Source organism: Eucalyptus grandis, chromosome 4 (assembly GCF_016545825.1).
Source record: "Eucalyptus grandis isolate ANBG69807.140 chromosome 4, ASM1654582v1, whole genome shotgun sequence".
NCBI classification, from domain to species: Eukaryota; Viridiplantae; Streptophyta; class Magnoliopsida; order Myrtales; family Myrtaceae; genus Eucalyptus; species Eucalyptus grandis.
In genome coordinates this window covers 18,392,582-18,411,932 of record NC_052615.1, presented here as the reverse complement: position 1 = coordinate 18,411,932, position 19,351 = coordinate 18,392,582, and the positions used below count along the sequence as shown (strand labels likewise).

The following is a 19,351-nucleotide window of genomic DNA, read 5'->3' as shown; positions in this document are numbered from 1 at the left end:
CAAAAGAAGATCTCGTAATGATCCTTTCTGCTAAACTAAACATGTGGGATTTGCTTCTGTCCTTGGCAGATGGTAACAATACTGACAGATGTATCATGCCAAAATTATCAGCATTATTATTTTCCATCTGCCTCTTTCTTTGTCGTGTTGCTACATCGAACTGAGGCATGGCATGACCTGCAGATGATATTTCGCCTGGAATTATGGTCCTTGTCCGTTCAAGACTCTTCTATTCCTATCATTGACAACAAAAAAGTGCAATGTGTCAGGGATTCAACTGTTAGTGAATTTTCAGAAGCCTGGGGAAATTGTGTGACTCTATGTATCTGTACATCGGCAGTTTTCTCTTGCAAGTGTCATTCTTGAACAGCTCGGCAGTGCTAAAAAAACTCCAACTGAAAATTAAATTTTAAAGTAAAAAGAGATTACATGAAAATAAAGAACAGATAAAATCCATTGTCAAGTGATGTTCTATTTTATATACAAGCCAAGTCAAAAGCAACATGTGGAATTTTGACTAGGACTGATTGGTTCCCAATTCAATCTAGTCTAAGGTGAAATCGGAACCAGATGTGGAGGACCAGTTCCTAGAACCGAACCATCCGGTCTTAGAATTGAGAACCGGACCGATTGATTGATCTGGTCCAATTTGATGGAACCAATAATTTGCTATAATAAATTGAAAAATGTTGCACCTTGTTGCTTGTGGCACATAAAATGTTGCACAAGCATTTGGAGAACTAATTCAAATCCTCTTCCCTCATTCTTGGGTAGCTCCTCTGAGGTGAATATAAGAATTATCAACTTGCTCACTGTTATTCACCTCTCTTGGTATAACTGCGCTTCGAGAGAACTCTGGAAGCGTAAAGTTGCAAGACTATCTATAGCATAGCCACAAGCCCAGGCATGTCTCCATCTTTTATTGCCTGAACATAGTATTAGATATAAAAACCCAGTAATATGCAAAAAATAAATAAATAAATAAACTCATAGAAGAGAAATTGGCATTACAGTTTTGCTTGCAAAGGAAACACACAAGGATGGCATTATCAAATAAGCAATTTTCATTGTGAGAGAAATTTTATCAGCATGAAATTGAAATGTAAACCCTAGAAAATATACAATCATATTTTCTTACTCTACCTCACATTTGAGTTGAGTTGCCATCATGAAATGAAGAATTAGGGTTTGTTTCTTAAGAAATTTAAAAATATTATATATATAATCAATCGGTCCGGTTTGGTTGGTTCGATTCCTAGGGAACTGAATGGGAACCAAGAACTGAACGCCCTCTTTGAGAATCGCCCAGAACCGGCCGATCCGATCCAATCGGATCCAAGCAGTTCCCAATTCAGGTGGTTCTTGTTACACACCCCTTATTTTGATTGATGGAGATGGATGCATATACAAGAAAGGAATAGCACTAGCTCTCGTACCATATTAGAATTATCAACCCAAAAATTTAAGTTGTTAGGTGTAGATAAACCTATAAATTTATATATATCCACGAATTGTATATTTGCAATCGATTTCTTGCTTGCCATACTAAATCAATGTTCTCGGTCTAGTCAAATCAAATGTCGGTCATTCATGGCAAGGGTTGGCCTCATCAAGCCACGCGTGGGCGAGGGCTGACAAGGCCCCTCTCCCCAGATCTGGTAAGGCTGCCCCTTGCCAGCACTTGCACTTGCCTAGATGCAACCATACGAGACCATCCCTCTCCCGTGGCTTGCAAGAGCAACCCTCGCTAGCCATGGCCCAAAAGGAAAAGAAAAAGATAAGGGAAAAGAAAAAAATTATCAAAACTATTGAAAAAGTACATAAAAAAATGTCTACATCAGCGCTGATCATGCCAAATAGAATAGCCCTTGGCCGATCGGACCTAAATTAGTCAAATTGACTAAATTTGAAATCAATATGAAAATAGTTAAAACTAAATTAATCCAATTGAAATATTTAGAATTGAATTTATACAAATATAATAAATTTAGGACTTTTTTTGTACCTTTTTCTCATTTTTTAGGTGCAAAGTGTAAGCGGTTCTCTCACTAAATCATGAACCTTAAAAACATGATAGGAATCGGGAACTGTGCTTCGGAGCTTGAACTTAAAAGGGTGCAATTAAGGTACCATTAGATTGGTTTCACCTTCATAAAGATCACAATTTTAATAGCACACAGATATATGATTAAGATTAATTGTTTGGCAAAGCTATGTTACAGTTGGGGCAGTCTAAAATATTAGGAAAAAAAAAAACTGAAGTTTGAAGAAAATATTATCTTAAACAGTGGGAAAGAGCATAAAACAGGCAAGATTCCTAACTTCATCAGAATTAGACCATTCTATATTTTTACAGCAATTTCAGAATCCTTCTAATTAATTTATTAAATTTTTAATTATAAGGTAGATTCCACTTCTAGTGTATTCTTGGTTATATAACATTATCACAAATTAGCAATCTACAGCTGCTTCTGAAGTCCAACAAGAAGAAAATTGGGAGTCAAAAGCTTCTTGAAACATCAGATCAGCAAGGGTTAGGTGAATGAGAATCAGAAACATTCCTTAGGCGGCTTTCAGATTCATTGCAAATCATTCAGTATATATTAATTCTTTTAGCAGGCTCTTTTATTTATAAGGCAAGTAGTTCGTTGAAAAATAATCCCTTAACTTCTTTTCTTGCTTGAGCAGTTAATAAATAAACATCGAGAAGACTTCAACTTATCTTCTTGAAATGAAAGAGCTTGTGTTTTTTCCAAGACATTGCTGGTGTTGTCTGCAGTTAATTACAATACTTGATAATAAAATGACGGTATGTCCATATGTTGCCAAAAAACAATAGAACAAGTACTAGTATAATTGCAAAAGGCCTGCCGAGTCTATACTTTGAGCACCTGGGCATGACCTTCGTGGTGGGACCTGGCAGCCTTAATACATATAATGAGTCATTTAATTCCAGCAGTTGAGTTAAATCTCAGAATACCAATCATTCGAGTGCCACTAGGTCTGATTTATATGGTATCAAAATATTCTGTCTTGGTCCAAATTTATGTCTCTAGTCAGAGAGTATATGTAATTAATTCCATCTTTTTTCTGAACATTAGATCAATTAAGATAGGTGAGACCATAGATTTGGAATGTCCCCCTTTGCATTTTACGTACTCTGTTCTCATCAAGTGTCCCAATGAAACTCTGCCTGAGTGGTATTCCCTCAGAAGCATCTCAGAGTTTACTTTCTACTCCTCAGCCTCCCTCTTCTCTTGTGTGATGGTGAAGCAATTTGAATTCCGAAGGTCTTGTTTACAGGGGGCAGTACATGTCAGGTAGCATCTGATCTCCAGGGCCACCACCTCCAAATAGACACCCCTAGGACAGGGAATCTAAAGGGATCCACCAGAAACAGAGGAGCAATGCTAGGAACTCAAAGAAATCTACTAAAATTAATACACCAACTAATTTTGCAAACCCCAAATGAGTAATTAATCAAGTGGGGTCCTCGAACAAAATATTTTGCTTGTTTAAACATTCCAAGAAGAGTATCGGGCGTACAAGCAGGTTGGCATTTTAATCGGCAGATGAGCTGTGGCTAGGGGTGAGATGCCACTCAAACCCCGGGCTTATTCACATTGGATCTTGTGGATAATTTTTAAGGGACTTTTGAGGTCTATCTAGCATTATTGAACACTGAGATGGTTATGGATCTTCGCGTTCTATGGTTCTGTTGACTGAAGCTCCCATAGGCAGTAATTCTCCCGTTAGTAATGGCGGTTCTCCCAATTGTTGCAGTGATTTCTCTATTTTTCCCTGGATATGTTCAATTACTACTAACTCAAAATAATTACAATCACGAATGTGAAGAATTTAGCTTGGATTTGTACGAGATGTTAGAGAAGCGATGGTGGACAAAAGGAGGCAGAGGAGGATTGGATATTGAACCCGTGATATGGACAGGGGCTTAGTCCTGTTATTGTCAACTTCATGTACTTGTTTTGATATTGAGTTTCGGTTCATGCACTTACTCTCACATGGAAGTGCTGTGGCGTCACTAATGGTGATAATCCATCTCCTCTGATTCATTAAACAGGGAGATGCTGCGCAATTTCTATAGGTATAGCAACATGCACATCCAATGTCACAATGCGGATCTTTGGTTGGTGATGGTGTGGGACAAGAGATGTTTTTTGAAGAAGAGACCTATCGTATATTGGTTTGCAGAATTGACTCCTCAATGTCACAGTGCAATCTTCAAGAAGACAGGAGAGTTTATGATCAGTGACGAGCAAACACATGGCTTCAGAAGCACTTATTTGTGCTCATTAAACTGCAAAAACCAATAAAAACTTGTCCAGAATCGCGAGTAAGCTAAGCCCCTAAAGCAAGCTTGGCATTTTTTTGCGATTTTGAGAATCGGGAAATCATAATCTTTTTATTCAGGAAGCATGATGTTAGAAGGACTTGTTTTGACAAGGACAACAGATAAAGAACAGTTCAATTATTTCCTAAGTTCAGACAAAAACTAACATAAAAGACATTTTACCCATACTTTCATGAATCACATTCTAGAAAAGAATTGTAACCTGCAAACTTGCAAGGAAATGAAAAATGGGCAAATTCTAAAGATAGAGGGGGGAAGAGTGTCAACCAGCTGTGGCAGATTCGGCAGCAACATGAAAGATCTTTTTACTGAACTTGAATCAAATAGTTAGGATGGACGTCGAAGGATGTTTGTTCAACGTGCCTTTTTTCAACTGTTTGGATCAAAACAGATTAGTGTCATTAATTCATTTTGGCATTATTTAAAGTCTTCTTCCCTCTTCTCGGATGCCCAGACAACTACCGTGATACTGTATAAGAGTTACATCGGAGGCTTCAGACAGATTTGCGCGCGCCCTATAACATGAATGCGTACTATCGAATATTTAGTGTGCAGTAAGATTTGGGATTGGTGATTTTGATATTGATTTGATTTCAATGAAACCTGTATCTGAAGGTTGTTGTTACAGTACGAAAATGCGTAGAATTTGCTTTCTTCATCTCTTTTATAATACCGTTTTAAGAAATAAGGCGTGTTTGGAATCCAGAATTCGTCACAGATGATGATCATGTGCACACATGATTCAGACAAGCAGACCTGAAAGATGAAGCTCTGAATAGACGGGATTGACGCTATCTCGACACTCCCATTTGCGTCAGGATTATTCTGTCATCGCGACTCAATATGTACATTGCGCACACGATGTGATAAAACACCGAGACGGGGGTCAAAACCATGATCGAGGCAGAAGCAAAAAAAAACTAGAATTAGGCGCCTCTAGTGTCCCACACACACCTACACGTCATCCGTTGACGTCATCACTACGTCAGCACCTGCCACATCATTCGTTGACCGGCGTTGGCTTTAGGCGTTGAAAGTTGACCACTTCAATCAGATCGATTTGATCGGTTTTGAGGCAATTTCTAATCGATTCAAGCATTTTTCACTTAATTATTGGTGGTCTAAGAATAATTCGTAAGGTGTTTCGACATGTTGAGTTTTTTTATGGCCTTATTTACTCTATTCTCTATGTATTAGTTTCTTCACATTTCGTGCCGAATTATCGTGTTGAAATTGGTCAAGTACAATAAAATACTAGTGTCATTGCCCAATTGTCGTCAAACATGATCTAAGCAACCTACAAGGACAGAGAACAGACCCCAAAACTAAGGTGCAAGTCCATTTGCCGTTGGTGCTACCATAGACGCTACTCCCAATGGATTGTAAGTCATTGTCTCTTTAGAGGATTTTCGTTCTATTCTTCAAGAATTTGATCCGCATACTGCAATCATGACTTTTTTGTCACTGGCTCATAATGGATGCTTAGGAAAAGTGTCAAAAAAAAAAATCCTAAATCTATTATATTTATACTAATTTACTCATACTTTTTATTTATATCAATTTAATATTAAATCTTTTGACATAGCATCCATTTAATTTTTCCAACTAATTTTGGTCGGATATTGTTAATGTGGATGTTGATTGGCTTTCCTAACACCAATGCCGATGTACACAACTTTTAATAATATCTTCATTTTTTTGAATTTTTTTTTTCATTTTTCTTTTCCTTCCTTTACTTCTTCCTCTAATCGATCACTGAATCTCGACAACCAACCAAAGACAACCCGACAACAGCCAAAGACGAGGGTTGGCGAGGTCCCTCACTGGCCACGGGCAAGCCCCTGGCGAGAGAACTCAGCTCGTTGCAGCATAAAATACAAATTACCTTCTAATGAAGTCTAGCACATCTTCCGCACCATAACTAGTCGAAAACTCAGCTCATTACAGCATAAAATAAGATTTGAAAATGAATATGGGAAAACAATTCTTTTCATAATTATTGCTTAGACATTTTTCTCTCCTCCTTTCGTCCCTTGGTCCGCCCCCTACATTCCCATTTCTTATCATATCTTCTTTCCATATGTAACAGAACAGACCTGTCAAATCCGAACACGAGATATTCATTAATGGGATCACAGCTGAATCTAAAAATGACATCTTTATCCAAGAAATTACACAACATAACGAGCATAACATGTTTCTTTGACTCCAGAATAACTTTTTGCCGGTCTACTGGAAAATTAATGGGAAGTAGGAACAATAAAATGATGATACATTTGATGGTCGATAAAAATCCTCTTGTAACACAGGAACCACATATGCTAAAAATAAGTAGTTACCAAATTCAAGATTGAGTCAATATTAGGATGGATCAAGCTTCTGGGGATTTGTCAACAACATCAAAACCTTCTCGACTACCATTTTCAAAAGTTCCCCTTCATCCCTGCCAATTGCCAAATAAATTGAAGTAAGCTTTGAGTAGTATAAGAGTTCCCTGTAATAGGATCAAACTATGGTTTTGGTGGGAATATGATGAAAGTAAGTACCCATTGGCAACTTTCTCCGATTCCAATCCTTTGAAGGACCCGATCTCAACAAGAGCTCGCTTCCACCTCCCATAGACAAGTGGCTCGACCTTTTCCCTATGTTTAAGCATATACGTTCCAAAAGAATCTGAGATCTTTTTCACTTCCGAGGGCGTCGCTTTGTAGAATATGGGCAATATCTTTTGCCCTTTTTTTCTCTTGCAATCAACCATCTCAGCAAGATCATCAAGGCACCATTGAGAAGAAGCAAAATTTACAGAGAGAATTGGAATTGATATCTTGCAATGATGGATGCCATTGAAAATCCCATGAATAAGATGTGTACCTATCAGGTACGGATGATCATCTTTAAGCACTTTAATTCCTGCACCCACAAGGCTGCTGTAGAGGCAAGCAGCAAAGCCAAGTCGTGTATCAAGGCCATGAAAGGCCAAGAACACCTCTCCTCTTTTCTTCTCCGAAAAGTAACCATACGCTGTGATCCAACAAGACAAAACCAAAGGGATGATGATAAGATGCAGCCATTACGAATCATAGGAAAATTCAAAAAGACCAGTAACTTTTAAGAGCCACAAAATTGGTTTAGGTCATAAACCACGCAAAGTTTACATGCCTTCTTCCCTTGGGAAATGACAAGAGGCCAAAGCTCTCACGTGATGAACACCGACAAAACTTAAGAATAATAAGCACTTGGCTCAAATGGAATTGGAAGATACCTAATCTTATGTGGTAATTGGACATCAACATAGGAAATATGGGGAGCCGTTCGATCCACATTGTCTGCAATTCACTCGAAACCCTTTGGACCACCATTTTCACCAGCTTTCCGTCATGCCTGCCCAAATATTGATTTATAAAACAAAGATTAGGTGTATAGTTTGAATCCTCCCTTCTCCTAATTCAGCGACTCCGGATCGGTCATTTCCATCCAAGTATCACAGGGATTCGGAACCAGATTTGTGATGGATACAGATCTGTAGATTCGAAATACAGACATCCATAGAGACAGACAGACAGACAGACAGACAGACAGACATTCATGCATACATACCCATCAGCAATGGTCTGTGATATCCATCCTCTAATCCACGCAACAGAAGTCAGTGCTTTCGCCCATCGTGGCAATTCATTGCCCCACATGGCCTCGTGTACTGATAGATCTCCTGCAAAATGACCGCTTGGGCCATGTAAATCTAGAACATTTACTTTATAGAATATAGGAAAGACTCGTTTGTTGTGCTCATTGTGGCAATTCATAATCTCAGTGAGCTCGCGGAGGCACCATCTACTCTTTGCATAGTTTTCAGAGATGATGGGAATCGCGATCCTACAATTCCCGATGGCCTGGACAAGCTCCTTTCCTATCTTTTCGCCAGGCTGGAGGGCGTCGTTGTCCCTGAACACATGGAACCCAGCAGCCTCCAGGCCATTGTACAGGTGATCGGTGAAGCTAGTGCGAGTGTCGTCACCTCTGAAGCTCAAAAACACATCATACGTCTGAGGGCCCCTGCTTTTTTTCTGCCGCAGGAGTATGTAAGCGCACACGAACAGGGCTAGTAGCAGAACAATTGGTAAGCCGTACATTTCCTTCTTTGTTCGCCACTCCCCTTTTCTCGTTTCGGATCTAAGTATGTGTTATCTCAATGCTTTCTCTTATTCAAGACTAGATGCTTTCGAGAGTCCCAGTCGTTTATTATGTTTTACCCACGAAGAATCCCAGGAGCCTCAGCGCGAAAACTTCGAACTCTCGGTCGTACTGGAAATCTGGAAATCAAGAAATAGCCTCGTCTTTAGAAGATCCCCTACTGCTCCGAAGTCCCTAGTTGAATCAGCACAACAAATGCTCAAAAACTTCAGTAAATGGGGAAGCTTGGACAGAAAATCAGTAGATGCGAACAAGAAGGAGGAGGATACTTGGATTCCTCCAGTAAGGGGAGAAACAAAAGTAAATATTGACGCTGCGCACCAACCTGGATCATACGAAGGATTAATTGTCCGTATGTCGCAACTCATCTGGGATTCTGATCGATGGCTTCACAAAGAATGTCCTTGTCTCCACAGCAGAGCAAGCAGAAACCTTACCCATTTTGGATTATGATCGATGACTTCTTCTGGAGTCGTCGACTGACTTAAAGGTGCGTTTGGGAAAACTTTCCTTTGGGAGAGTGTTTAAGAAAATGCCAACACCTTTGAGAGTTAAAAGATATTTTCTAAAATAGGCTGAGAATGAGAACTACAACTTTTGTGAAGGCCCTTTCCCAAAAGCTAGAAAACCTTATCAGCAGTATTAAGCAAAGTCTCCAGTGGAAAGACTGCCCACGGATAGATTAAAGAAAAAGGGCAAAATCTCATGAGGCGAGCTCGCGGTTATAAGTCTGAAGTCTTTAAGTTGCCGTATTTAAAGCCAATCCATTGTAATGGGGCCACAAATAATATGGCAAACTAGGTGATGAAGACCCACAGGAAGAGGGCTAACTGATTGGCTCATCTCCACGGGTCCTTAAAGATCTGCTAGACACCGCTAGTGGGTCCCTTTTTTTCAAGCTATTAATGAAAAGTAGATATTTCGGACAAAAAAAAATGAATTTGCATAAGACAATTTTTCTAATGTGATAGTAAATTCAAAATTATTTGATTAGCGACTTTATAAATGTCTTAACAACTCCAGGGTTTTATGAAGTCGTCCATGAGCAAGTTTATACTCAATCAATGCAACCAACATGCCTTTGTAACAATTTCTAACTAAATAATGCTTCTTCTTCATTTCGTATGACCGATTCTTATTCTTAAGTTAGCAGATATTGAAATATGATGTACAGAATAAATACTTGCACCTATTTCTAGAAACATCCTAATTTAGACTAAAACCCACATTTCCTAAGTTTTATTTGAAAATTTTGAAAACCTATAACAACAGGCCCAATCTTATCACACTATACGAAGTTGGTTATATGAATTTCACTATGTCTTTGTTATATCGATGTGCTTATCACACTAAATATCTATATTGTCTGAACTCCATGGGTGATATCTCCATCGATTTTCCCTTTCTCTTTGGCAAAATAGATTCGAGATATAGAAAACATTCACTCTTTGGTAGTCTGAGAAAAATACCAAAAAAGTCTTAAACATTTTGCTTTTGCACCAATTCAGTTATAAACTTTTTAATTTGATTAATTCAATCAAAAATATTTTTACATTGATACTAATTCAATCAACCCGGTCAATTTAAGCCAAAAATTGCCAACGTGGCCACTAACGGGCCCACGTTGCGGCAGCATTGACATGGACAAAATTTATCATTTTTAATTTTTTTAGATTTTTAAAAAATTTCTTTTTTTTTTTTCTTTTTTCTTGCTCCTCACCACTTGGCCGGCGAGGCCGCTAATCAACCATTGTCGCCACAGGCTAGTCAAGACGAGGGCCCCGCGCCCGTGCCAGCCACTGGCAAGGGCTGCCACGCCCTCACCGGCCACAAGCGAGGGCATCAGCCCCCGCCCAAATCCCGGCGAGGACCTAAATCATTGCTCGTTGGGCGACGAGGGCGTGGCGAGTCCTCGCTCATGGCGGGCAAGGGTGCGGCAATGCTCGCCCGAGATCCCGAGCGAGGCCACAACGACCTCCATTGAGGCGTCGCAGCGCTCACCCGTTAAGAGCAAGGCCTTTCGCACCCTCGTCGACCAACAGGCGAGGGTTTCAACCTTCGTCAGCCAATAGGCGAGGGTTTCGACCCTCGCCTAGATCTAGGCAAAGGCCAACGCCCTCACTTGTGGCTAGTGAGGGCACGGGGCCTCACCCCAACCAACCTATGGCCGATGATGGTCAACCTATGACCTCGATAGCCAAGGGGTAAGGAGAAAGAAAAAAGAAAAAATAAGAAAAAATAATTACAAAAATTACAAATTTTGTCCGCGTCGATCTTGCAACGCCACGTAAGACTACTGGCAACACGTCATCAATTTTCAGTTTAAATTGGCCGAACAAACTAAATTTGTACCAATATGAAAAAATTTAAGACTGAGTTGGTTCAATTGAAAATTTTATAACTAAATTTGTACCAATGTAAAAGATTTAGAGCATATTTGCACCTATTTCTAGAAACATCCTAAAAACCCACACTTCCTAAGTTTTATTTGCAAATTTTGAAAACCTATAACGACAGGCTCAATCTTATCACACTGTATGGAGTTGGTTATATGAATTTCGCTACGTCATTATTATATCAATGTGCTTATCACACTGAATATATATATATATATATATATATATATATATATATATATTGTCTGAACTCCATGGGTGATATCTCCATCGATTTTCCCTTTCTCTTTGGCAAAATAGATTCGAGATATAGAAAGCATTCGCTCTTTGGTAGTCCCTTTATACATGGGCATCATTTAAGCTTCTCTTCTTTCGCTTTCATCGACTCAGCCAAAAAAATTTCAATTCAAAGTTTCTTTCCAAAATTTGAGTGTGTTAACTCCCACTAAGATTTTATCTTTCCAAAATTTGTGTCCCTTTAAATCATCCGAGACACAAAAACATACCGTAATAGTGAAAACTTATCGATTGCCCAAGAAAAGAGCCCATGTCGCCGACTCAGGATAACTTGTCGCTTGACCCGACCCCAGGGACCAACATTAAAGTTTAAACCCCGCAAAAAAAAAAAAAAAAAAAAAAAAAAAAAAAAAAAAAACAAACAAACAAACAAACAAACAACAACAACAACCAGAAGAACCGCCCTCAAATAAAAATGTCTGCCCCTTCACAACACCTTCAGTCCTCCCTCAGAAGCTACCCTTATCCGGTGAATTCCCCGGTCTTGTGTTTTCCCTCATTTTCTTCATGCCCTTTTACGAATTGTACTTCTTTGAATTAAGATTGAAGAATTGGCGCCGTGCACTGCTCAGAATCTGAGTGGAAATAGTGGGGTATTGGGTCAATGGAGAAACGGGCAAAAAGTTCGGAACTTTGGGGTAAAGGCAGGTCCAAAGAAGATATCTTTGGGCGAGGAATGCAGAGCGGCTCTTCAATCTGGGATTGATAAATTAACTGATGCTTTTTCTGTTACCATAGGACCTAGAGGTGTGTAGATTCCTTTGTTTCTTCTGCTGAAATTACCCGATGTCATTTTAATCTTGGAATTATCTGGTTATTTGGCTATTTTATTGGGGGGGGGTGAGCTGGGATCAGATTAATGAAGTAGTCGTTTGGATAGATTGAGAGATACTATTGTCGCGACCTAATTTTTGGGTGCACCACCTAAAATTAGACTAATGAATTGTTAAGCCTAGACTTAACTCGGATTCTCCCAAGCCTTACCAATTCGCAATTTATGTTCAAATTCTTAACATGCAGATATATTTTATATAGGAGTCGCCACTAATCTATTTTTTGGTGGGTCGATTAGAAATCCAAGTAAAGTAACGAGAGTTTACTTTACTCCTACGAACCAGAGACTATGGGTACGGGGACTTGATTACACTAGATTTCTCTAATGTCTTTTCGGTACCATATTTTTATTTTCAAAAATGTTTTTGCAGGCAGCTTAAATTGATTTTAAATCTATATTCTTAACATGTGATGTGATTATACGGGTGCGTAAACCACCAATTTAATACTCGAGATAAACAATGAATAAATTGCAAAAACTTACCTCAACCAAAGCATCTGCAACGTTAAATTAGAATCTACATCAACAACCCTAGATACGATTTCTAATTAACATGCAATTTCTTTTTTGTTTTCACTTGATTAATGAAAATCATGCAATATGCAATATTAACTAAATGACCTAATTCTAATGACATGTAATTTCTAATTGAACGGACCTAGCAACCATCACTAAATAGCATGTATTTCATGAATCTAATTCTAAATGACATGCAATGACATTTTTATTTTATTTTATTTTGAAAAAATGCAATCTATCCTAGAGATTGAAACTAATTCATTCAAAGACATTTTTTTGTATTTTTTTATGAAATTTCGAAATTAGAAAATTGTGAAAATTATCTCGCTAAATTAAGATTCTATCTAACTTATATTAAGGATTAGGTCAGGCTAAACCCTAATTAAAACAAAGATGTTATCTTAACTTACCAATTTCTAACTTAAGATGCAGTCTATCTAAATCAATTTAAACTTAAAATAAAATATGCAATTTTACCATAATGTGCGATGACATACAAATGATGCCCTAATCTTACATGGCATATACATGATGATTTTTTAAATTAATTTCGAAATTAAAAAAAAAATGTCAAACATGCAATTTAAATTAATGAAAATCTAACATCCTAAATTCATGTTTTTGGCATTTTTTATTTCAAAAATTCAGAATAAATAAAATGCTTAGTCTAAATATGCAAACTACCCTAAAGCATGCGATAATCTAATTCAAACACATTTCAAGATAAATAAAGTAATCATGATAAAATAGATCATCTAAAATCATCAAAAATATCACACATCGTTCGAGATAAATGAGTAATATTTCGCTGACAAAATCAATAAGTTGATCGAAGACTTAAAGATTAAAGGGTTAATACCCTGAAAAACTCCAAACTGGTACATTTGTGACAAATTTACACCAAATTATTTTTTTGACCATGAAAAACCCCAAACTGGTACACTTGTGACAAATATACCATGACTGACCATAAAAACCTTAAACTGGTATATTTATGACAAATTTACTCCAAACTAATTTATTTGACCGCAAAAAATCTCAAACTAGTAAATTTGCGACAAATATACCCTATATTAAATTGGATTAATATCACAAAAAAATCACAAAATTATAAATCGTGACAAAGGGAGCGTAAAATCCCAAATCGGTATATCGATTAAGCGTCACGTGTTATTTAACTTAATAATTTGACATTAAAATTTAACAAAACTAATATAGGGTAAATTTGTCACAAGTGTACCAGTTTGGAGTTTTTGATGGTAAAAAAAAAATAGTTTTGGGTAAATTTGTCACAAATGTACCAGGTTTGAGGTTTTTCTTGGGTATTAACTCAAGATTAAAATATCAATTTTATTCATATTTAATTAATTTATTTTATCTAAAATTTTATAGATGAAATAAATAAATAAAAACTTAGACGCGGTTATGAATCATGTAATATGTTGGAATTTCCAATTATATATTAAGGACTAATTATACTAAAAAATAAAGTAAAATAAAATAAAAATAAAAACAAAATAAATAAAAAACTACCTAATGTGTGTGTGTGTATTTTTTTCTTTCTTCAAAATTGGGCTTGGCAACCGTGGGGGCTGCTCCGGTGAGGAGAGTCACCGGCGAGGGTCTCCGGCGAGGGGGCGTCGCGGGGGAAACAGCGGCGTCGGAGCAGAGGCGGAGCGGACGTCGAGCGCTAGTGCAGTCGCCGGTGAGGGGGATTCCGGCGCCGTGGCGAGCAGCGTCGGGTGGAGCTCGCGGACGACGACGGCAGGGCGCAGCAGGCGAGCGAGGGCGTCGGCGCGTCGGGCTGGTGGAGCGGCTCGGCAGCAACGGCGGCTTCGTGAGCGGAGCAGAGGTGTGGAGCGACGGTGCGAGATCTCGCAGGTTGCAGGCGGGTCGTCCGTCGCGGGTCAGGCGTCGTGGGAGCAGCTAGGGTTGCTGTGGTGCGGTCGCTCGGAGGGGGCCGGTGCTCGGACAACGGGCGGAGTCGGCTGGTCGTCGGCAGCGGTAGAGACGGAGGGGCCGTCGGGCACTGCAGGTCACGGGCGGAGGACTCGGGCGGCTGCGGCGAGGAGCTCCGGCGCCTGGATCTCGGCTCGGCAGCGGTGTTCGAACGGAGCGGAGGTGGCGCGGGCGTCGGTGTCGGCAGCGAGCTCGTGGGTGAGAGGATCTCCGGCGGCTGGTGGGACGATGTGACCGGCGCGGGGAGCGGCTTCGGCACGATGATGGCTGGCGCGATGGGAACGAGCAGTAGCGGCAGGCTTCGGAGCTCCGGCGTCGGGCTGGGCAGCAGCAGGTCGCAGGTGCAGAGGCGCGTCGATGGGCGTCGACTCGGGCAGCAGGGGTCACCGGCGGGGAGGCCTGCGAAGAAGAAGAAGAACGACTGTTCTTCTTTTTCCTTTTTTTTTTTTTCTTTTTCTCTCACTTCGATTGCCCTGTCTCCTCACACGTCCCTCTCTCTGCTGATTTTTCAGAATTTCAAAAGCAAAAAGCAAGACTCCTTTTTGCTGACTTTGAAGAATGAATAAAAGGAAAACAAAAATTCACAAAAGACGAAATACCACCCCATTTCTCACGAATTCTTTTACTGCACGAATTTTCTCTCTGAATTTTTTCGAAAATCCGTAGGAAAAGACTTCTCACGTATTTGCTCTCAATTTTTTCCAATTCCCCCTTAGTTACGAAAAGTGAACCTCTCTTTTATAATGATTTCGAACAGCGCTTTGTATAGCGTTTTCTGAGTTTCCATCTCCGGTCACATTAAATCAAAACTATAAATTAGAGTATGATTTCATAATTAACAAGATTTTACTCGAATTTCTTCCATTTTGCAAAAACTCTTGCCCCTTATTCACTTGATTTTTAAATTGTTTCTACATTTAATAAAATCCGAAAATTCATCAGAATTCCAATGTACTATGCATAATTAATCAAATCAATTTCCCCCATTTTTTTTTCATTTTTTTCTTTTATTTGTTCCAATGCAATTTTTATTTTCTTTATTTTCCTAGATTTGCAAAAAATTAAGTGTCAACAACTATGATTTTGCTTAGTTAGTTATGTGGGAGCTGGCTGGTCTAGTTTTCTACTACTTTGGAGTTAGAGAGTTATCTTGACTGCGTATATGCAGAATTGTGCTCTTCCAGCTCGAGTTTGCGTATGAACTTTTTCCTTTTGTCAAGAGGGCAAAGCAAGATTTCCTACTGTCCAAGCTGACTGACCTGTCTTTGCATTCCAGATTCCATTGTTATTCTTTTCTTCATTTTCTCTTTTGCTGCTTCTGTCCTTACTCTTCACCATTTCTGAAGTAATTCATGGAGTATTCTTAGATATCCTACTCACGAAAGATAGTTATCTGACACCACACGCACAGAATAGAGTTCTTTTGGTAGCGATAAGAAATGATTACAGACCGAACCCGGTGCCCCAGTTAGAAAAAGAAATTTCTTCAATGTATGGATTTTTTATAGTACCATGCATAAGATCTATGAATTATATTTAGGGTATGCTAATGTAAGTGTTCCTCTAATGCTTTTCTGAAATTACACTTATAAACTCATACATATTTAACAAAAATAACTATCCATGGTCATTACGGAGAAATCCTTTACATAGGTGATACATTAGTCACATTTATATATGAAAAATCTAGATTCGATGTTATAATGCAGGGTCTTCCAATAGTAAAACAAGTGTTAGAAGTGCGTTCAATCGATTCAAAATCAATAAACCTAGAAAAAGAAAATGAGAGATCTTCTAGAGTAGTATTTTACTAATGGCTCAGACAACTTCAGAAGGAGGCCTTCTCCGCCTATTTTCTAAGCTATGTAATGAAGGGCCAAAGCCAATCTCAGGGAAAAAAAGCTCGTTTTGACCCAATTATATAACTAAATAGAGCAATTAAATACATTGATTCTATAGCATTTTGTGAAAAAGTGTCTACTAAAATATTTCAACATGTAGCATTTTGTATTAATTAAAATAATTGACAACTTGAATGTTCATCGCATAATAGTGTGAATATATTATGTTCTTATTAATAATGGCCAAGTTAATTATGTCGATTCTATATCACGTTGTGGAAAATAGTTTTTACTAAAATATTCCAGCCTGGAGCATTTGCATTTACCAATACAAGTTGACAATTCGTATGTTGATGGCATAATAGTGCGAATATATTATGTTCTTGTTAATAACGGCCAAGTTAATTATGTTGATTTTATAGCGTGTGGTCGAATACAATAATTTTTACTAAAATAATTGAGCATGTAGCATTTGTACTCATTAAAAATAATTCACAATTCGTATGTTCATGGCATAATAGTGCGAATATATTATGTTCTTATTAACAATGGCCAGGTTAATTATGTTGATTGTGCTCTATATATTTGCAATAGAACATGAGCTGATCAATCGATTAGTCTATGCTTTAGTTGTCAACTGCTTGAGACAACATTGTGCCTCGAAAATAAACACATCTCAAGGACTCGTTCGTGCTATTTAACAAACTGTGCTGCCCTATCGAGTATTTAACCATCGCAAACTCCAAAACCAAACTATTCGTAATTGGATACGTTTTAATATGTCAAGCATTCAACACATAGTTACAGAGTCCTGTTTCATTGACTGACATTATAGGACATTATGCAAGAGATAGGCAAGATCAATCAGCAATTAATATCATCATGTATTCTGAACAAGACTTTGGTAATGTTCTACTGTGCCAAGAACTATGGTTCATGTATCGAAGGAATAAAAGCAGAGAGCAACATGAAAAGACACGAGAGAATCTATCTTCAGGAGAAATTGAGACTTTGGATCAATTAAGATGCATAATCATAAGAGAATTCGTTAACCCCAACCATGGTAGCCACCACCTGGTACACAATGAAGATGCTACCTCCTAAGATCATCAGGATCAGGATCGCAGAAATCGGGTTCTTGAGCAGCTCCAGGATGGGCTGAAATATGGTGTAAATAGCGCCTGTACTCACTGTGAGGGCATGGAGTGCATATCTCCTGACATTGTCCCAGAACTCCTCTGCAAGTGGCCCTTCTGGACCGAAGGCCAAAGCCTTGTTGCGGTGGTCTTCAAATTCCATAAGGAATAGCACAATCCCAAGTGAAACAGCACCTAAAACCACCTTTCTTGAACCCCCATCTAGTGAAACATGATGAGAGTGCTGATTATGGGACTTCTGTATGGCTTTTGTGGGTCTTGCAATGGAATTGCATCCGGAAGATGCTGATGCTGATTCTGATGAAGAAGGAGGTGGTGGAGGGTGGTGCTTACTGCATGATGTGATAATTCTTGAGGGGATGACAGTGGTGACATTAGATCTTGGGTTGGAGAGCTCGGTGTTTCTTGGAAGGAACTGAGATTGCAGAACCAGTGTCTTCATTCCTTTTCGGGGCACTGTTTCTTTTAGGTCATATGTATGAGTGGTGGCAAAGCATTTTCTGGTGCGCCTTGTCAATGGATGAAAGAGAGGATACTGATGACAGACCGATATAAATTGCACGGGGTAGATCAAGATTCGAGATGGAGATGATGGGCTTGCACTGAGAATTGAGGCCTTATAATGTAACTGGGCCGGCTGGAAAGACCTGTCTAAATAATTTCATGAAATAATGTTTTTCCTCATTTTAGAGTTTTTTTTTTTTAATGTTGCTGTCGTTGCTACATTTGATCTTTTAAAAGAAAAAAAAAATAGGAAAACTCAAAAGTATATGTCTTATCTTCCTCTGATTTATTTCTTGAAAACATCTCCAGAGCATTAGAAAAAGAAGGTCCGCCAAATGCATTTTCGATATGCAAAATTAAAGTGTGAATATTTTAAAGTACATATTCCTAAATTAAGTGCCATTCCATGCACTTCTGGGAGAAAATTGAATTTTATGCTGAAATTCCAAAGAAAATTTAACTATATGATCACAGAATGTTATAGGAACCAAAATTAAATTTGAGATGCTGCTAAATGGTAGGATCTTATTGATGTATATAAACGAGAAATTATAGGTCAAACCGTATTGATTCAGTCATAAATTTTTATATAGAATACGTTGGCGTGTTAGAGATTAGTGGCCTCATTTTAGTGGCCTCTTGTGTTATGCTGGTGCGGCATGCCAGACCAGCACCGCGTTTCCCACGTCACAGAGCTATGTACTGAAGTAGGGAATGTGTTCAGCAATTTAGAGAATTTGGTTGCTTCAAAGTAGGGGTGTCAAGAACCGAACCGAACCGAAAAAATCGGTTTTTCGGTTCGGTTCGGTTTCGTTCGGTTCCCGTTAAAACCGAAATATCTTTTATCGGTTCGGTTTTATCGGTTAACCGAACCGAACCAACCATGAACCGATAAAATCTCTTTTATCGGTTCCGCTTTATTCTCTCCCGTCCCGTCGGTCCCGACTCTAGGTTTTATTCTGTCTCGACTACGGCCCTCTCCTCTCGTCTCGTGTCTCCTCTTGGTCGGCTTGGAGGTGCAACGGCGACGGCGGCAGGGACGACGACTGCAACGGCGACGGCGGTAGGGACGGCGATAGCCATATAAAAGCCCCTCGCCACCTCCCTGTCCGAGTCGTCCACCTCCAATTCCTACTCCAGTCGCCGCCGCTTCCTCGCCCTCTTCCTCTCCTTCTCTCTCTCGAGCCATCGAAGGTACCTCCTCTCTTTTGAGTTCACCTCTTCTCATCCATTGCTTCCTGCGATCGTGGGTCGTCGTCCTCGAGGTTCCGGTTTTGCTC

At 39.1% G+C, this 19,351-nt stretch overlaps 3 protein-coding genes across 5 annotated transcripts; all 3 read right to left on the bottom strand.

Annotated features, from left to right (window-relative positions):
- Positions 1-6,264: 6,264 nt before the first annotated feature.
- On the bottom strand, positions 6,265-9,100 carry LOC104442975. 3 transcript variants are annotated; one of them, XM_039311124.1, is made up of 6 exons: positions 8,889-9,099; positions 7,970-8,761; positions 7,635-7,753; positions 6,919-7,393; positions 6,712-6,815; positions 6,265-6,468 (listed from the first exon to the last, which is right to left on the bottom strand). In XM_039311124.1, exons 2-5 carry the CDS (start codon positions 8,500-8,502, stop codon positions 6,734-6,736), a joined length of 1,209 nt encoding a protein of 402 aa, XP_039167058.1. In that variant the 5' UTR covers positions 8,503-8,761; positions 8,889-9,099; the 3' UTR covers positions 6,265-6,468; positions 6,712-6,733. The 3 variants fall into 3 exon arrangements, with proteins under 3 accessions (XP_039167058.1, XP_039167056.1, XP_039167057.1); XM_039311122.1 differs by having other exon boundaries at positions 7,970-8,737; XM_039311123.1 differs by lacking the exon at positions 6,265-6,468 and having other exon boundaries at positions 6,512-6,815; positions 7,970-8,737; positions 8,889-9,100.
- Positions 9,101-14,300: 5,200 nt separating this feature from the next.
- LOC120292530 (formin-like protein 14) lies at positions 14,301-15,907 on the bottom strand. The gene is made up of 2 exons (XM_039310770.1): positions 15,829-15,907; positions 14,301-14,968 (listed from the first exon to the last, which is right to left on the bottom strand). The coding sequence occupies exons 1-2, from the start codon at positions 15,905-15,907 to the stop codon at positions 14,301-14,303; spliced, it is 747 nt and encodes a 248-aa protein (XP_039166704.1).
- A 1,342-nt stretch (positions 15,908-17,249) lies between these two features.
- Positions 17,250-18,072, bottom strand: LOC104442974. Its single transcript, XM_010056345.3, has one exon. The coding sequence runs from the start codon at positions 18,007-18,009 to the stop codon at positions 17,431-17,433; it is 579 nt and encodes a 192-aa protein (XP_010054647.2). The 5' UTR covers positions 18,010-18,072; the 3' UTR covers positions 17,250-17,430.
- Positions 18,073-19,351: the final 1,279 nt, after the last annotated feature.

Coding starts and splice junctions, on each gene's coding strand:
- LOC104442974 (XM_010056345.3), bottom strand. CDS start 18,009: ATGAAGACACTGGTTCTGCAATCTCAGTTCCTTCCAAGAAACACCGAG.
- LOC120292530 (XM_039310770.1), bottom strand. CDS start 15,907: ATGGTGAAGAGTAAGGACAGAAGCAGCAAAAGAGAAAATGAAGAAAAG. Junction 14,969..15,828: donor AATCTGGAATGCAAAGACAG/GTCAGTCAGCTT, acceptor TCTTCTTCGCAG/GCCTCCCCGCCGGTGACCCC.
- LOC104442975 (XM_039311123.1), bottom strand. CDS start 8,502: ATGTACGGCTTACCAATTGTTCTGCTACTAGCCCTGTTCGTGTGCGCT. Junction 7,754..7,969: donor TCACAGACCATTGCTGATGG/GTATGTATGCAT, acceptor ATATTTGGGCAG/GCATGACGGAAAGCTGGTGA. Junction 6,816..6,918: donor TCGGAGAAAGTTGCCAATGG/GTACTTACTTTC, acceptor GGCAATTGGCAG/GGATGAAGGGGAACTTTTGA.